Below are 15,381 nucleotides of genomic sequence, written 5' to 3' on the forward strand. Positions count from 1 at the left end.
GTAAAAATATAATAATTTCAAATTTACAGGCATCTAATGACATAATCTCAAACCACGTGGAGTAAAAATTAATAGAAATGCAAGGGGAAATTGATAAGCCTACCATTGTAGTGGGAAATGTCAACAAATCTCTCTCACTTATTGATATGTCAAGAAAATAAAAATAATATTCAATATATTATTTAAACACAATTAATAAGCTTGATTTGCCAGTCATCTATTAAGAATCCTACACCCATTCACATTCTTCTCAAGCCACACTGGACACTTACAAAATCTGGATGTACAATGGATCGGAAAGCAAATCTCAGTGAATTTTGGAGAAATGATATCATAATAACTAAATTATCTTGTCACAAGTTAATTAAGAATTCAATTAACAAAAAAGGTAAAATTTGCCTATGCATGTAGAAATTTAAAAACTCACTTCCAAGTAATTCTAAGACAAAGAACTCGCAATGGAAAAAATTTTAATATCTAATATTGAAAAATAAAAAATATCATTTGTCAAATAAAACTCAGGGAATGCAGCTCCTTTGAAGGAAATTATACTACCAATTTTTTTTTAAATCGAAAAGTCTGTCAACATAAAATGATAGAGTATAGTAGGATAAGTATAATAAAATAGCAAACAAATCCAGAATCTCAACAAACCCCAACACAGACTATGTTTAACACATGAGTAAAATTCAGATGACCTTGAACGACATGAATTTGAACTGTGCAGGTCCACTTATACACAGATTTTCTTTTACCTCTGCCCCCCTCGAGACAGCAGGACCAACCCTCCCTCTTCCTCCTCCTCCTGAGCCTACTCAGCATGAAGATGATGAGGATGAAGACCTTTATGATGATCCATTTCCAGTTAATAGACAGCAAATATATTTTCTCTTCCTCATGATTTTCTTAACATTTTCTTTTCTCTAGCTTATTTTATTGTAAAAATACACTACATAATTCACACAACACAGAAAATATACGTTAATTGACTGTCTATGTTATCAGTAAGGCTTCCAGTCAACAGTAGGCTATTAGTACTTAAGTTCTGATGGAGTCAGAAGCTATAAACAAATTTTCAACTGTGCGGGAGGTTGGCACCCCTAACCATCCCCCAAACACTGTTCAAGGGTAAACTGTACATAAAACTCCGGAAAGATTGAGCTGGATAGAGCTAGAGAAAAGAAGAGAGCCATAGCAAAACATATAAAGAATGAAAAAGGGGTACAAAGCTATGAATACAGTGGAAACGTAAAAGATAGCAAAAGAATATGAACAAATTTATGCCAATAAATTTGAAGATTTCAATATATGGCTAGAAAAATGCACAACAAATTAACTCAAAGTAGAAAATTTGAATGAATTTATAATCATTAAAAAATTGAATCAGTAGTCAAAATGTTCCCACAATGTAAATATCATGCCCAGACAGTTTTGCAGACAGGTTTTACCAAACATTTATGAACAGATCATTCTAATGTTACACACAAAAAAGAAATAGTCTATAGCTCATGGGACTAGTGTAACCTCAATACTACTGCTTGATAGGAACAGTAAAAGAGAGAGAGGGAGGGAGGGAGGGAGGGAGGGAAGGAAGGAAAGAAGGAAGGAAGGAAGGAAGGAAGGAAGGAAGGAAGGAAGGAAGGAAGGAAGGAAGGAAGGAAGGAAGGAAGGAAGGAAGGAAGGAAAAATTACAGGCTAATGTCACTGGCAACACAGATGTAAAATTCTACACAAAGTATTAGCAAACAGAATCTAGCAATGTAAAACAAATCACCAAGATATTTTAAACCTAGAATGCAAAGTTACTATGGTAGAAGCTCTATTTAAGATTTATGTCATTTAGGTGAACTGATTAAATAAGAAATAATATAATCTTAATAGATGCATAAATTACATTTAATTAAAGTCAATAACCATTTGTAGTTTTTAAAAAGTAAACTAGGAAGAGAATGTGCTCCTCCATAAAGGGTATCTATAAAAGAATGTACAGTAAACATTATGCTCAATAGTGAACTATTAGAACCATTCCCTTTAAAATCAGAAATAAGACAGGGATGCCATTACCACTTCTATTTTACCTTGTACTAGAAAATCCTATGAACACAATAAAGCAAGAAAAAAAATAAATAAAAGATCATGTTCAAGTTTGAACTTATAGCATTACCTGACTTGAATGAGTATTTTTAACCTTATTAATAGGTACACATGAATTGGTAGGAATTAACTATTTGCCTGTATAGAATTTAGCTTTATCTAAACAGGAAGAGGAAGTAAAATGGCAAATAAACATAAAAAAAACTCAACCTCATAACTAATTCAGCAAAATGGTGATGTAAATGACGAGTTGATGGGTGCAGCAGACTAACATGGCACAAGCATACATATGTAACAAACCTGCACGTTATGCACATGTACCCTACAACTTAAAGTATAATAATAATAAATAAATTAAAAAAAAAAAAAGAAAATCACAACGGAAATAATATATCAAGTGTACTCAATGACCAAAAGTGGGAAAGTGAGAAAAACACCCATGATAAGGATGGGGAGTAGGAGAGCGCTTGTACACTAGTGGAGGGAAAACAACTGGCATTGTCTGGTAGAGGGGAAGATACTGCATGTGTTACTCTTATGTAGATATCCCGAAAAATCTCCCGAACATGTGCACCAGGTGACATACAACAGCTTTCACAGCAGCACTGCTTTTAGTAGCAAATTTTCTTTTAAAACACTCAAACCAGAAAGAGCCCAAATGTCCATCTACAGCTAACTGGATAAACATGTGCATAAATGTAATAATATATATTAGAGAAAATGAATGAGTTGCAGTTATACATCAACAGGGATAAACAATGAAAACATGTACAAAATAGGCTAAATAAATATTCCTCATGTATTTCTTATGTTTTAGAAATACAGACACATGATAAAACTACTAAGCAAGGAAATTGTTAAGATAAATTCATGACAGTGGTTTCCTCTGTTATGTAGGGAGGGACCACATCAACTTCTTCCTGACAATACTCTATTCTTTAAGCTGTACCTTAATATCAACAGAATATGCTACCTCAGGTGGTACTGAATTTCCAGCCACAGAAGTTTGCTTTGTTTGAAGAAATAACGCCACTCAGGTGAGATATTTAGAGATAGAGAAGACATATATCACATAGGAAATAGGAGGTGATTATCCCTACAAGGATCTTGTAACTCTATAATTCCATATCCACCATAGTAAACAACACAGTGTGATACACGTAAAAACAAATATTAATTACAACAAACACTGACTGAATGCTAATGTTGAAAAACACTGTTGGTTGCTAACCAACATTCTTTCTTATTCTTCTCTGCTAGAAGAATCCAATTTTGTTCAGCCATCTATCCTTCTCCCATGTAACTCAAGGTGGTGTATCCTAGCTTGAGGGACATCTTTTACTTAATCTAAACTAATCCTGTACTCCACTGGTATAGCGTTTTAACATCTGGCCCTGTTCTGGCCAAAGAGACATGAAATAAGGTGAGGGATGTCTAAGAAAGGTTTCCTTGCCCCTAAACAGGAGACCCAGAAATATGTATTCTTCCTTGATGTTGTCGTGCACAGATGTGACATCTAGAACGCTACTGCCATGATGTCGTCAGGAGAAAGACTGGCTTCAAAACTAAGCCAATTGATCGATGATGACAACACTGAGGCAAGGAATTAAAGCTGGAGTCTTACTTCTTGACTTGTTGGTAAGTAATATGTCATCTTATCGTATATATTTTCATGTTGTTCATATTTTCCCACTGAAGCCATATTAACTGACACACTTACCACGTGCATAGGATTTCCTCATTTAATCTTTACAGCAATTCCAGGAGCAAACTACCATGATGATATCCATTTGATAGTCAATAAAAATAAAACTTAGAGAATGAAAATAAGTTGCTCAAAGTCACACATATACCAAGAGGCAAATTCTGGGGTGTCTGATTTCAAAACCCATGCTAATAACCTATACATTGTCCTTTCTATGATGCATATTATTACCTGGCATTCAGCAAGCATTCCCACCCCTGAGGGTCCCTCTGTATCACAGAGCTGGTTTCTCAAATTCCCCTGCAGCTGAAGTCCTAAATTCAATTCAGCTTCTGCCAACAAGATAAACTCATGTGGAACTTAAAAGCCAAAAGGGAAATAAAGGGCATCTACTTGTGGCTGTGAGGGCTGCAAAGGAAATCCCAGTAGACATGAATGTGCAATGAAGCCCACGTTCCAGTAGCTTGTCACAAATTTCCAAAGCATTTCAGAAGCATTTTGATTACTCTAATTATCTCTTGCTCTGTTTTCACTTTTCACTTCACAATATTTTGGGTACTCCAACAAACACAAAAGCTAAGGCAGGTAAACCCATCAAAAGGGTTTATATGCCTGCAGATTAAAATACAACTATATAAAACACCAGACAGTCATTTACAAAACTTTTTGTATTAACAGTTATGATATTGGTACTAGTCTGCTTTATCTAAGCATGACTACTAAAGCAGTATTTAACATTTTTTAAGCGATCATATGTACTTAGTGAAATGTGAAAACAGCAACTAATTAACACACTAAAAAAGCCAATACAACAGAAGACGACAGTCACCCTTTAGACTTTTGGTATTTTCATACAGGCAGTAAAGTATATTGGTCTTCTATTTAGATATTTTTATATATTATATAAGGATATGCATAATGATAGGAATTAATTACTGGTTGGCAAAAAAATGGCCACAGCGAAAGGGTCCACAAAAATTCACCTCTCCCCACAGGTCTCAGAGTCCACTCCTTTTTTCTCCTTCCACTCCTTCCTATTTTCCTGATTACTGGATTATAGAATTTACAGTGGAAATGACAGAGTGAAACACTAGATAGATGAGGTAAGAAGTGGTAGAAATTGACAAGAGCTAAGCAAAGTACCAGTTTATGGAGTTAACTGACAACCTGGCAAATGAAAATTTTGTGCTCTGTTGCTCAAAACAGAATTTTTCTTTATGAACAATTTTGATTGTAGAGCATGTGGTCACATATCTGACTTAAAAGATATCATTTGGAGTATTTCAAAATAGATCTTGAAACGAACCTCAATTGGCTCTTCACCGCCTTTCACTTGACTTTCCCCTATTTCTCCGTTCTCATAGTTGCTGCTCTTCTCAACCCATAGCTCAGACTTCTCCACTGTCAGTCGAAGCTGGTCTAGATCTGCCTTGATTTGCTTGTAGTTATCTACATCTTGATTAGACACCAGTAATTGCACCTAAAACAGAATAATTTCAATCTCTTAGTTGACGTTCACTATTTCTAGAACATTTATGAATATTTTAGATGTCTATTGACTATGAAAACCTACCTGGAAGTAAGTGTGAACTTTTAACCAGTATTTTCACATATTAGAATTTTTTAAGTGAGCCCTAGCAAAACTTTTCAAAGTGATTTAATATTAAAAGACACCCTAACTTTATTTTCACTGCTGAAGTTAATTTTTCTGAGACTCTATCTGTTTGAGAAGAGACAAACAAAAATAAGTGGGAGAAAATATCAATAGACACAATCTAAACCTCATCATACAAGTTTTTATTTTCTTATAATTTTCATGTATTATATGACATATACATATATGTATTTAATATAGAACTACCCTTTTATTTCATATTCTTTTAACATATTCCTGTAAAACTGCCTAAATGATCAATACCCTATTATGTTAAATAAATAGTGAAACATATGTAAGCACTTAAGTATTACTAATTAATAATCTCAAGATTGATGTCTTATTCAAAGACCACAGAGAAAAAGATTAGATCCATACCAGTTCCTTTCTTTTGGATGTATGCAGTTTTCAATCACAAAATAATTATTTCAGGGCTATTGGTGCTCTTACCCAAATTCATCAGTAAAATTTAAGGATAAAATAATAGCAGTGGTAACAAAATTCCTCACATGTTATTATCTCCCAATGCCTTCCCAAATCTTGGTGCCTTTCATTTGTTTTAAAGATATTAACTAAAAAATCACTTGTGGGGAATGCCTTCTAAATAGATCACGTCCTGGCATAGACAAGGCCATGTCTCTGTTTAAAAATAGAAAGTGTCTCCAGGAAAAGCCACACAGTGTCATTACCTCTGCAGCCATGAAGTCAGGTTGGATGTTATTAACACTTTCAGAGCTTTTACCTTGAATGCATTGAGGGCCCTTCAATCTTACCTGCTTAAATGCCTGTAAAACCTCCGCCCTCTGGCTGAAGTGCTTAAACAACAGCTGCAGGGCTCCAGACAGCAAAGGCGGGTAGTCGTGCATGATCAGATGAATGAGGACCCGTAAAAATGTCCTGCCTCCTTCATCATCAAGTTGAACTGGGTTTTTTTCCTTTCTATAGAACCAAAAATATTTCTAAAGTGACTCATTTATATAACATCTACACTTCAGTATTAGAATTGTATACATATTCTCAGAGGTATATCATTTGTATTTCCAAATTAGGAAGTGAACAGGAAAAGATTTTCTTTGTTTCCCTCATGTAACTGATGAGGAAACAATCACAAAGAAAAGCTTGTGTCTGTCCATGAAAGCAGGGGTGATCGAACCTCCTGGTTTATCCAAGACTCACGGGTTCCTAGGCAAACTGGGATGAGTTGGTCACCTCAGCATAGACAAAAAATGGGCATCTGCGTCAATCCAAAAGCATTTATGGGAGGAGCTGTGCTAGGCTGGATGTACACCAATGACTGATTTCCCCGGGGGCCCTACAGACCCCTACATGACAGGTGGGGAGAAGTGGGGAAGGCCAGCATGCATGTGCGTGAACCATCACCAGCGCAGCCACGGGTGTGGCGTAGGAGGATTCTGGGTGAGGTTCCACTGGAACAAAAGGTCCATCTATTTCAAGGTGAAATCATATACTGGTTCATTCTCCTAGGGAATAATGAAATTCTTCAATAGGAAAACACAACAACAAAACTAAACTAAATGTTCACTAGAGATAAAAATCCTTTTTTGGTGCCCCTAATTCTTAATTCCTGTTGGTCTTTCCAATGACAACACCACAAACTGCAACAAGATGCTTAGTGTAGTCGCCCCCACTACCCTCCCCAACTCTATCTGTGGTTTTACTTTCTGTGGTTTCAGTTGCCCATGGTCAACCATGGTCCTAAAATATGAAACGGAAAACTTCAGAAATAAATAATTCACGAGTTCTAAATTTTGTGCCATCCTGCCTGTCCCGTTTGGGACATGAATCACCCCTTCACCAGCATCTCCACGCTGTACGTGTTCCCCCCTCATTAGTCACTTAGTAGCTGTCTCAGTTATCAGGTGATTGTCTCAGGGTCACAGTGCTTGTTCAAGTAACCCTTATTTTACTTAATAATGGTCCCAAAGTGCAAGAGTGGTGATGCTGGCGTATTGTTATAATTATTTTATTATTAGTTACGTTGTTAATCCCTTAGTATGCCTAATTTATATATTAAATTTTATCATAAGTCTGTATATATAGGCAAAAACACAGTGTATACAGGGTTTGATACTAGCTGTGGTTTCAGGCATCCACTGGGGGTCTTGGAATGTATCCCTAGCAGATAAGGAAAGACTACTGTACAGATTGTTTTTAGGTTCTCAGGTCAGGTCTGTAATAAAAATGAGCACCAGAAGCTTAATAATTTGTAGCTTAAACGTTTTAATTTTTCTTTTTGATTGCTATTAATTTCGTTTCTGAAGAAGAAAGAAACAATATTAAAACAATAAATGGCAGGATTCCTGATGGCAAAGGAGGCTAGTCATGTCAAAGGTGTCTTGTTTTATTTAATCATGGGTATTTCCAACTGGCAGAAAATAGCTTTATTTCTCACATATAAAGTTAATGATAATAACATTAAAGAAGTTACTTTCTTGCCTCAAATATCTAAGATTCAGGGAAGCAATGTTTTACAAGATGCGGTGATATTTATACCAGGGGAGTTAAAGGGCATTCTTGCGCTGTCATTATTTGAGAAAAGAAAAGCAAAGAATTCAGAGGAAAGTTCAATACACTGATCTCATCTCTCTTGTCCTTTTTTTTTTCACCTGACCTAAAGAAAAGCTATGTTTTCTCCTCTAGAGTAAATTAGCAGCTTCATTTCTGGCAGAAATTATGTTAGCAACAATAGAGGGTCTAAAAATAAATAGATATACAGTGAGCAATATCAAAGTATCAACAGAATTCTAAGTAAAATCTTATTCACAAGTAAGATAAAGATATATAAATGTTACTATACCTTCCCGCAAACATAGTTTCTGCCTGAGCTGCAATTTCATCTATATCAGGAACAATAGCTGCAAAAATAAATGGTAAAATCTCTTCTTTATCCTATTTTAATTAGGAGCCATAATAGTCATATTAATACCAATTGATGTGAAAATATTTTTGTCTTAATTTCTTTATTCTCCCAAAAGTCAATTAACACTAATAATCTGATTTTAAAATGGGCAAAAGATCTGAATAGACATTTCTCAAAAGAAAACATACAAATGGCAAACAGGTTGATGAAAAGGTGCTCAACATCACTGATCATCAGAGAAATACAAATCAAAACTACAATGAGATATCATCTCATCCCAGTTAAAATGGCTTTTATCCAACAAACAGGCAATAATAAATGCTGGTGAGAATCTGGAAACAAGGGAACCCTCGTACACTGTTGGTAGGAAGCTAAATTAGTACAACTGCTATGGAGAACAGTTTGGTGGTTTCTCAAAAAAACCTAAAAATTGATCCAGTAATTCCACTGCTAGACGTATATGCAAAAGAAAGGAAATTTGTATATCAAAGAGATATCTGCATTCCCATGTTTACTGAGGCGCTATTTACAATAGCTAAGATTTGGAATCAACCTAAGTGTCCATCAACAGACAAATGGATAAAGAAGTGTGATAGACAGACACAATGAAGTGCTATTCAGCCATTAAAAAAAAAAAAAAAAAAAAAAAGAACGAGATCCTGTCATCTGCAACAACATGGATGGAACTGGAGATCATTTTGTTAAACGAAATTAGCCAGGCACAGAAAGACAAACTTCTCATGTTCTCACTCATTTGTGGGAGCTAAAAATTAAAACAACTGAACTCATGGAGATAGAGAGTAGAATAATAGTTACCAGAGGCTGGGAAAGGTACTGGGGTGGGCGGAGTGGGGATGGTTAACGGTTATAAAAATATAGCATGATAGAATGAGTAAGATCTAGTATACAGAGTGACTATAGTCAATAATAATTTGTTGTACATTTTTAATAACTAAAAGACTATAATTAGATTATTTGTAACACAAAAGATGAATGCTTGAGGTGATGATAAATGCTTTAGGTGATGATAAATGAGGTAACCTCATTTATCCTGATATGATTATTACACATTGTATACCTGTATCAAAATACTCCATATACCCCACAAATACATACATCAACTATGTACCCACAAAAATTAAAAATTAAAAAAATTTAAGTCAATTGACAGTTTGAAAAAAATCACAATATAGTTCCACTAAGACATCAATGTAATTTTTTAATGTAAACTATGTTTTAAACTAATGTATTGCTGTAATCAAAAATATGTTTAAAAGATCAGAAAGCACCAGTTACAAAGGTGCCTCTTATCTAGAGAAGTGTGTGTGTATATATAGATCATTTATACACATATATGCACACACTTACATATAATTTAAATGAGTGATAACATGGGAGGATGATTATTTAAAGAATCAAAATATACATACGATGAGCCTTGTTATTATATGGTTATTTCCAAATACCATGGTCTTTTTACCTAAGCTTACTAGTACTAAAATTCCATCCCTTTTTCTTGTGGGAAAGGGCATTTTTTTTTTCTATGTGAACCAATCATGATTCCTTACTGTCCCACACCAGTAACATTTTGAAGATATCCTTCCTAAGATAACATGGGGTTTTTCATTTGTTTGTTTGTTATTGAAACAGGGTCTCGCTCTGTTGCCCAGGCTGGGGTACGGTGGCACAACTTCAACTCACGGCGGCCTCGACCTTCCAGGCTCAAGCAATCCTCCTGCCTCAGCCTCCTGAGTAGCTGGGACCAAAGACCTGTGCCTCCAGTACTGGCTGATTTTTTTGTATTTTTTTGTAGAGATGGGGTTTCGCCATGTTGCCCAGTCTGGTCTCAAACTCCTGGGCTCAACCAATCCACCCCCCTCAGTCTCCCAAAGTGTTGGGATTACAGGTGTGAGCCACCATACATAGCCAAGGTAACATGTTTAAATGATAAAATACACCACTTATTTGTCATCTCCAAAGCATAAAAAGAAACACGGTAAGATATAAAAATGGAAAAACAATTCTCCCTGAAAGGTATCCCTTACTGGTACAAAAAAAGGAAAGAGATCAAGTAAATTAGAGAGAAAGGGTTTTCTGGGGTGCCCCTGGACTTTCCCTCTGATACTTTACTAACACTTAAAGCTCGTGTTTCCAGAAGCCTGGCCTCTGGGACTCAATAATTTTTATGCTCCTGTCAATGCAATCACCAGCAAGACTTTCTGGTTCTGCCATATCATTCCTGGAAATAGCCCTTTGGGGTTCTACACTTCTGAGAAGTAGAAAAACAACACCATTGCAAACGTGCCGGGAGAGAAGTCTTGCTTAGGCATGTTCAAGTCCTTCTGCAGAGGCGTGCTGCCTTTTGATGGGACTAATGATTCAGACAGCAGGACAGTTGGTCTAGTATCCATTTTAACTACATGCTTGTAATCACTGAATCATTCCTAACTGATTGATGGACGAAGAATAGGGGAGAGTTCCTAATGTCACATTGGTGGCAGTTAGAAGGAAGTTTCACATCTGTGTACAAATCCTATTCTCAGGAAAAGAATTCCATTAGCTGGCTAAATCTTCAATAAGACATACTTTTCAGCCTACAATGACTTGGCCTGACCTGTCCAAAAAAAATGGTAATTTAATATTTCTTAGTTTTTCTAAAGTCCTTTCAATAGTCACAAAATTTTTACAATCATATTTGTGCTCTTTTGTTGTTATGCTCCAATGCTCAGAGATAAATTAGCTGCATTTTTACACTTTTTAAATATGAAAATTGAAATATAGTTCCAGTTTATAACCATACAAAGTAAATTTAAAAAAAATCCACACACACAAAATGATACCAACAACCACATTCAGGTCTTTGGGGAATGCCATGTCTTTATTCTTGGATCTGGCAATGGCTTCTCTTCAAAACCCCTATCCTTCTGATAACTACAGTTCACACTGCTCTTTGATCCAGGCAGAAAAACTTCTCTTGGGTTTTCACCAAAACATCATGATGCTGGAAAGATTTGGACTCTGGAGCTGGAGAGACCTCAGAGAGAATCCTTGTGCCACTACCTTCAGGACCTTTGGCAAGTAACTTAACCTTTCTGACCTTGGTTTTCTCCTCTGTAAAATGACACAATGAACAGTGCATCTATCTTATAGAGTCCTGAAGATTACAAAGGAAAAGGCGTTAATAGGAGTTAGCGACAAACAACAGCAAACACCCTCCACACCATTCTCAGAGAGTTATTTCATCATCTGTCTCAGTTCTTTGATGTCATTAGTGGAGATTATATCTACATTTTTGTCTCGTAAAAATATGATGAAGCTGGAAACCATCATTCTCAGCAAACTAACACAGGAACAGAAAACCAAACACTACATGCTCTCATTCATAAGTGGGAGTTGAACAATGAGAACACATGGATACATGAGGGGAACATCACACACCAGGGCCTGTCAGGGGGTGGGGGGCAAGGGGAGGGATAGCATTAGGAGAAATACCAAATGTACATGACAGGTTGATGGATGCAGCAAACCAACATGACACGTCTATACCTATGTAATGAACCTGCACGTTCTGCACGTGTATCCCAGAACTTGAATTATAATAAAAAAATAAAAAATAAAAGCACAAAAAATATAATTATGTTTTAAAATATGATAGGTACTTTCAAGTTCTCAGAAGAACAAAATACAAAGAATAAATATTGTCACAAAGAGATACCTGATGGTAGTAAAGTATCTGGAGATCCACTGGCAGATGTCTCTGCATTGTCATTGTCCTCTCCAAACTCCTTCTTATATATCGACAGCATATATGAGATCCTATAATCTAGTCTGACACTCAGGATAAACTATAAGAAAGATTAAGAACAACATAAATTTCTTTCATTAGCATAGCATTTAAAAATGCAATTCACGACACACCAATACCAGTGGAAGTACCAACCTTTCGAAGGAACTAGTTAGAAGATTTTAACACCAGTTGCCACATGCTTGTCAGCCTTCAGACTAAGTAAGGGAACTCATTTCCACTAGCTAATGTCAGTAAAATCCCAAAGCCATTTTTGGAAAGAACATTTGACTCCCTATGATTGCTCTCTGAATATTCCAGCTAGTGGCACCGTGGGGGTCTGGATGAAGAAGTAATGATGATGTCATTTCACTGAACACTTTGCAGAGTGCCATTGTCTCTGGGAGGAGACTGTTGGAGGTGTGACCCTCATTCTTACACAGTAGGGCAAGAATTCAGCTACAACAGTATGACTGTGACTATACCATGATCAGTCCTAAAGCCAGGTTCTAAAAGGACAGTTGAAGTACCAGCATCTATATACCATGGATTTTCCTCACTGGTATTTGCATTTTCTTGGGTTTGGGTTGCTGTCATTGTTCTCATTCATGGATGCATGGACAGAAACTAAGTACCTAGCAAGGCTCCAGACTGTGCTAGGTACCACAGGGAATGCAAACAGGTGAAGCCTACTGCCCTCAAAAAGCCAATAGTCGAGTTGGGGGAAAAAATATAGCACTGTTAGCATAATTAGGAAACTATTGAGAGCTAAATCATATGGTCTAAATACAACAGAAATCAAAGAAGAAAAAGCTGAGATGTGCTGCAGATCAAAGGAGAGGTTTTTACATAGGTGCCATCTGTCCCTGTCTGCCTGAGATAGGCCCTATTTAACCTTTTGTTTCAGCATAATTATTAATGGTGCCCCTACATTCTCAAAAGTGTCACATTTTTGTGGTCACCCAAGTTTTAGGAAGATTGGCATTTCAAGGCATCATTTAACTTTATCTCTATCCAAACCACCTGTGTCCCATCCCTCCCTCCTACGCCTCTTCTCTCATCCTCTCTCCCATTCTAACAGCACTGGAGTGCCTGCACTTCCACTCTTGGCTCCACACGGGTGCTCACAGTGTCCACTTTACTTTGAATATTCTCCTCCACTTCATAATAATTACATGTTAAGATATCCTCTGTCAAGGCACAGTGGCTTATGCCTGTAATCCCAGCTCTTTGGGAGGTTGAGATGGGGGATCGCTTGACCCCAGGAGTTCAAGACCAGCCTGGGCAACGTGGCGAAGCCCCATCTCTACAAAAATACAACAAATTAGCCAGGCATGGTGGTGCACGCCTGTAATCTCAGCTACCATGGATGCTGAGGTGGAAGAACATTTGAACCCATGAGGTCAAGGCTACAGTGAGCCAAGACTGTGCCACTGCATTCCTGCCTGGGTGACACAGGAAGATCCTGTCTCAGAAAAAAAAAAAATTCTCCAAGGTCCAGTTTAAATTCTTTTTTAATGCAGCTTTCACTGGTTCCCCAGTCATAACCTGAATCAATCTCCCTCCTTTCCTCCCTCCCTCCCTCTCTCTGTCCTCTGTCTGTCTCAGTTTCTCTCTCTCTCTCTCTCTCTCTTTCTCTCTCTCTCTCTTCACCGCCCCACCTTGGCTAGACTTTTATGCTTTTTATGGAAACTTCCTCCATGTCAGCTGTACTCAGCTGGTTAATTCACCAGACATGTATTAAACAAGGTATTGAGGAAGGCACCAAGGGCAGGAAAAGGTGCCAAGGATCTCAATCGTGCCTTTCAAGAACTTACGGTCTAGAGGGGAAAGCAAACACCAGAGACTCCTAGTAACGTGTGGTGAGGGCTGCAACACATATTGGTTGAACTGATTCTTGGTAGCAAAGGGATGTGCAGAGCAGGAGATAACCCATGGGAAAAGAGGACTGAGAAAGGGTATGGGATTTGGTAGCCATGAGCAGAAGGCAGGGGGCAGAGCTGGACTGCAGGTGCTTCACAGGGAAGGGTGTTTAAAATCCTATTTTTAAAAGTAAAGGATAAATCATAAACAAATGAAACACCAACTTTCAGTTGATGATGTTTACATGCAGCATTGTATTCCATAAACATAATCAAAATTAAAACTTTCATTCTCTAATATGCCTACTCAGGAAAAACAAGTGGAAAGTAGAAAGAAAGGAGGAAAGTGAAGGATAAAAACAAAGGCAGAGAAAGAGAGTTAAGAGAGGGCCAGGAATAGAAAGAGAGAGAATGAGAGAGAAATGAAAAGAGAGGGACAGAGAGAGATCTACAAAGTGATGGGGGACAAAAAAAAAAAAGAAGACCCAGAGGAAGAGAGGAGGTGGCACAAGGCACAGGACCTTGAAGTCCTTGTAGCACCAAGGAGTGGGGCTACAAAGAAATTCTCGAAGAGCTATTCCAAGAAAGACACATTCAGAAACAGTATTCAGGCATACGGGCATGGTGAAGCCAGCCCAGACACAGGGACAGAAAATCAGAGTGAACAGCGGTTCAAGGAGATGCTGCAGAAATGAATCAGCCCCAGACTGCCAAGCCGTAGAAGCTCCATCTCATCATTTTTTAGCTGCTGGAGATTGTTTTTCTAATGCTTCTTTTCTGTAAATGTGGGCTAAAATGAGGTCACATATTTTAGAGCTTGTCCCATGAGTCGGGTGACGGTAAGCTGGGGCTCAGTAGGTCCACGGGTCAGGTGATCGCTACCTTTCTCAGATTAAGAACAGGAAAACTTTAAACGATTTTTCAGGGTCATGAACACAGCATTGGGAGGCCTGCCAATATTTCTCAGGATTCAGCCTTTGGAATTCCTAGAGGAACTGTGAAACCTTTTATGATTATAAATCTAATTACTTTAAATGAACAACGTACAGACCCTTCCAGGACTACTAACCCACTTCTGGTAGCTCGGTCTATATTAAATTATGATAAAAGACACAGTAAACTGTACCCAGATTCCTAATAGGTACTTGGAAACGTCAAACTCCATTCTCCAAATCTGGAATAAATGCTATAATTAAGGTATCAAAAAAGTTATTTTCAAACTTACAAACTGCTAAGAATTCATAGCTATAGTAATGGGAAGTCTATTCACTAAACCAATGGGCATGGAATAATAATTTATCTCCTTTAAATTCTTAAAATTAGGCATTACACTAGGTTAATTTTTTCTAGTTATTCCTTGTCCTTCAGAAACAAAAACAGAGAGATATTGTCACATATAAA

At 37.2% G+C, this 15,381-nt stretch overlaps 1 protein-coding gene across 1 annotated transcript in view; it reads right to left on the bottom strand.

Annotated features, from left to right (window-relative positions):
* ITPR2 (inositol 1,4,5-trisphosphate receptor type 2) overlaps positions 1–15,381 on the bottom strand; it is a 492,062-nt gene that overhangs the window by 281,235 nt on the left and 195,446 nt on the right. The window contains exons 23-26 of the mRNA XM_025402066.1: positions 12,050–12,179; positions 8,272–8,329; positions 6,227–6,392; positions 5,106–5,279 (exon numbers count right to left, since the gene is read on the bottom strand). Of these exons, the coding sequence (XP_025257851.1) occupies positions 5,106–5,279; positions 6,227–6,392; positions 8,272–8,329; positions 12,050–12,179 (528 nt within the window). The remainder of the gene's footprint in view (positions 1–5,105; positions 5,280–6,226; positions 6,393–8,271; positions 8,330–12,049; positions 12,180–15,381) is intronic.

This window comes from Theropithecus gelada, chromosome 11 (genome assembly GCF_003255815.1).
Source record: "Theropithecus gelada isolate Dixy chromosome 11, Tgel_1.0, whole genome shotgun sequence".
Taxonomy (NCBI): Eukaryota; Metazoa; Chordata; class Mammalia; order Primates; family Cercopithecidae; genus Theropithecus; species Theropithecus gelada.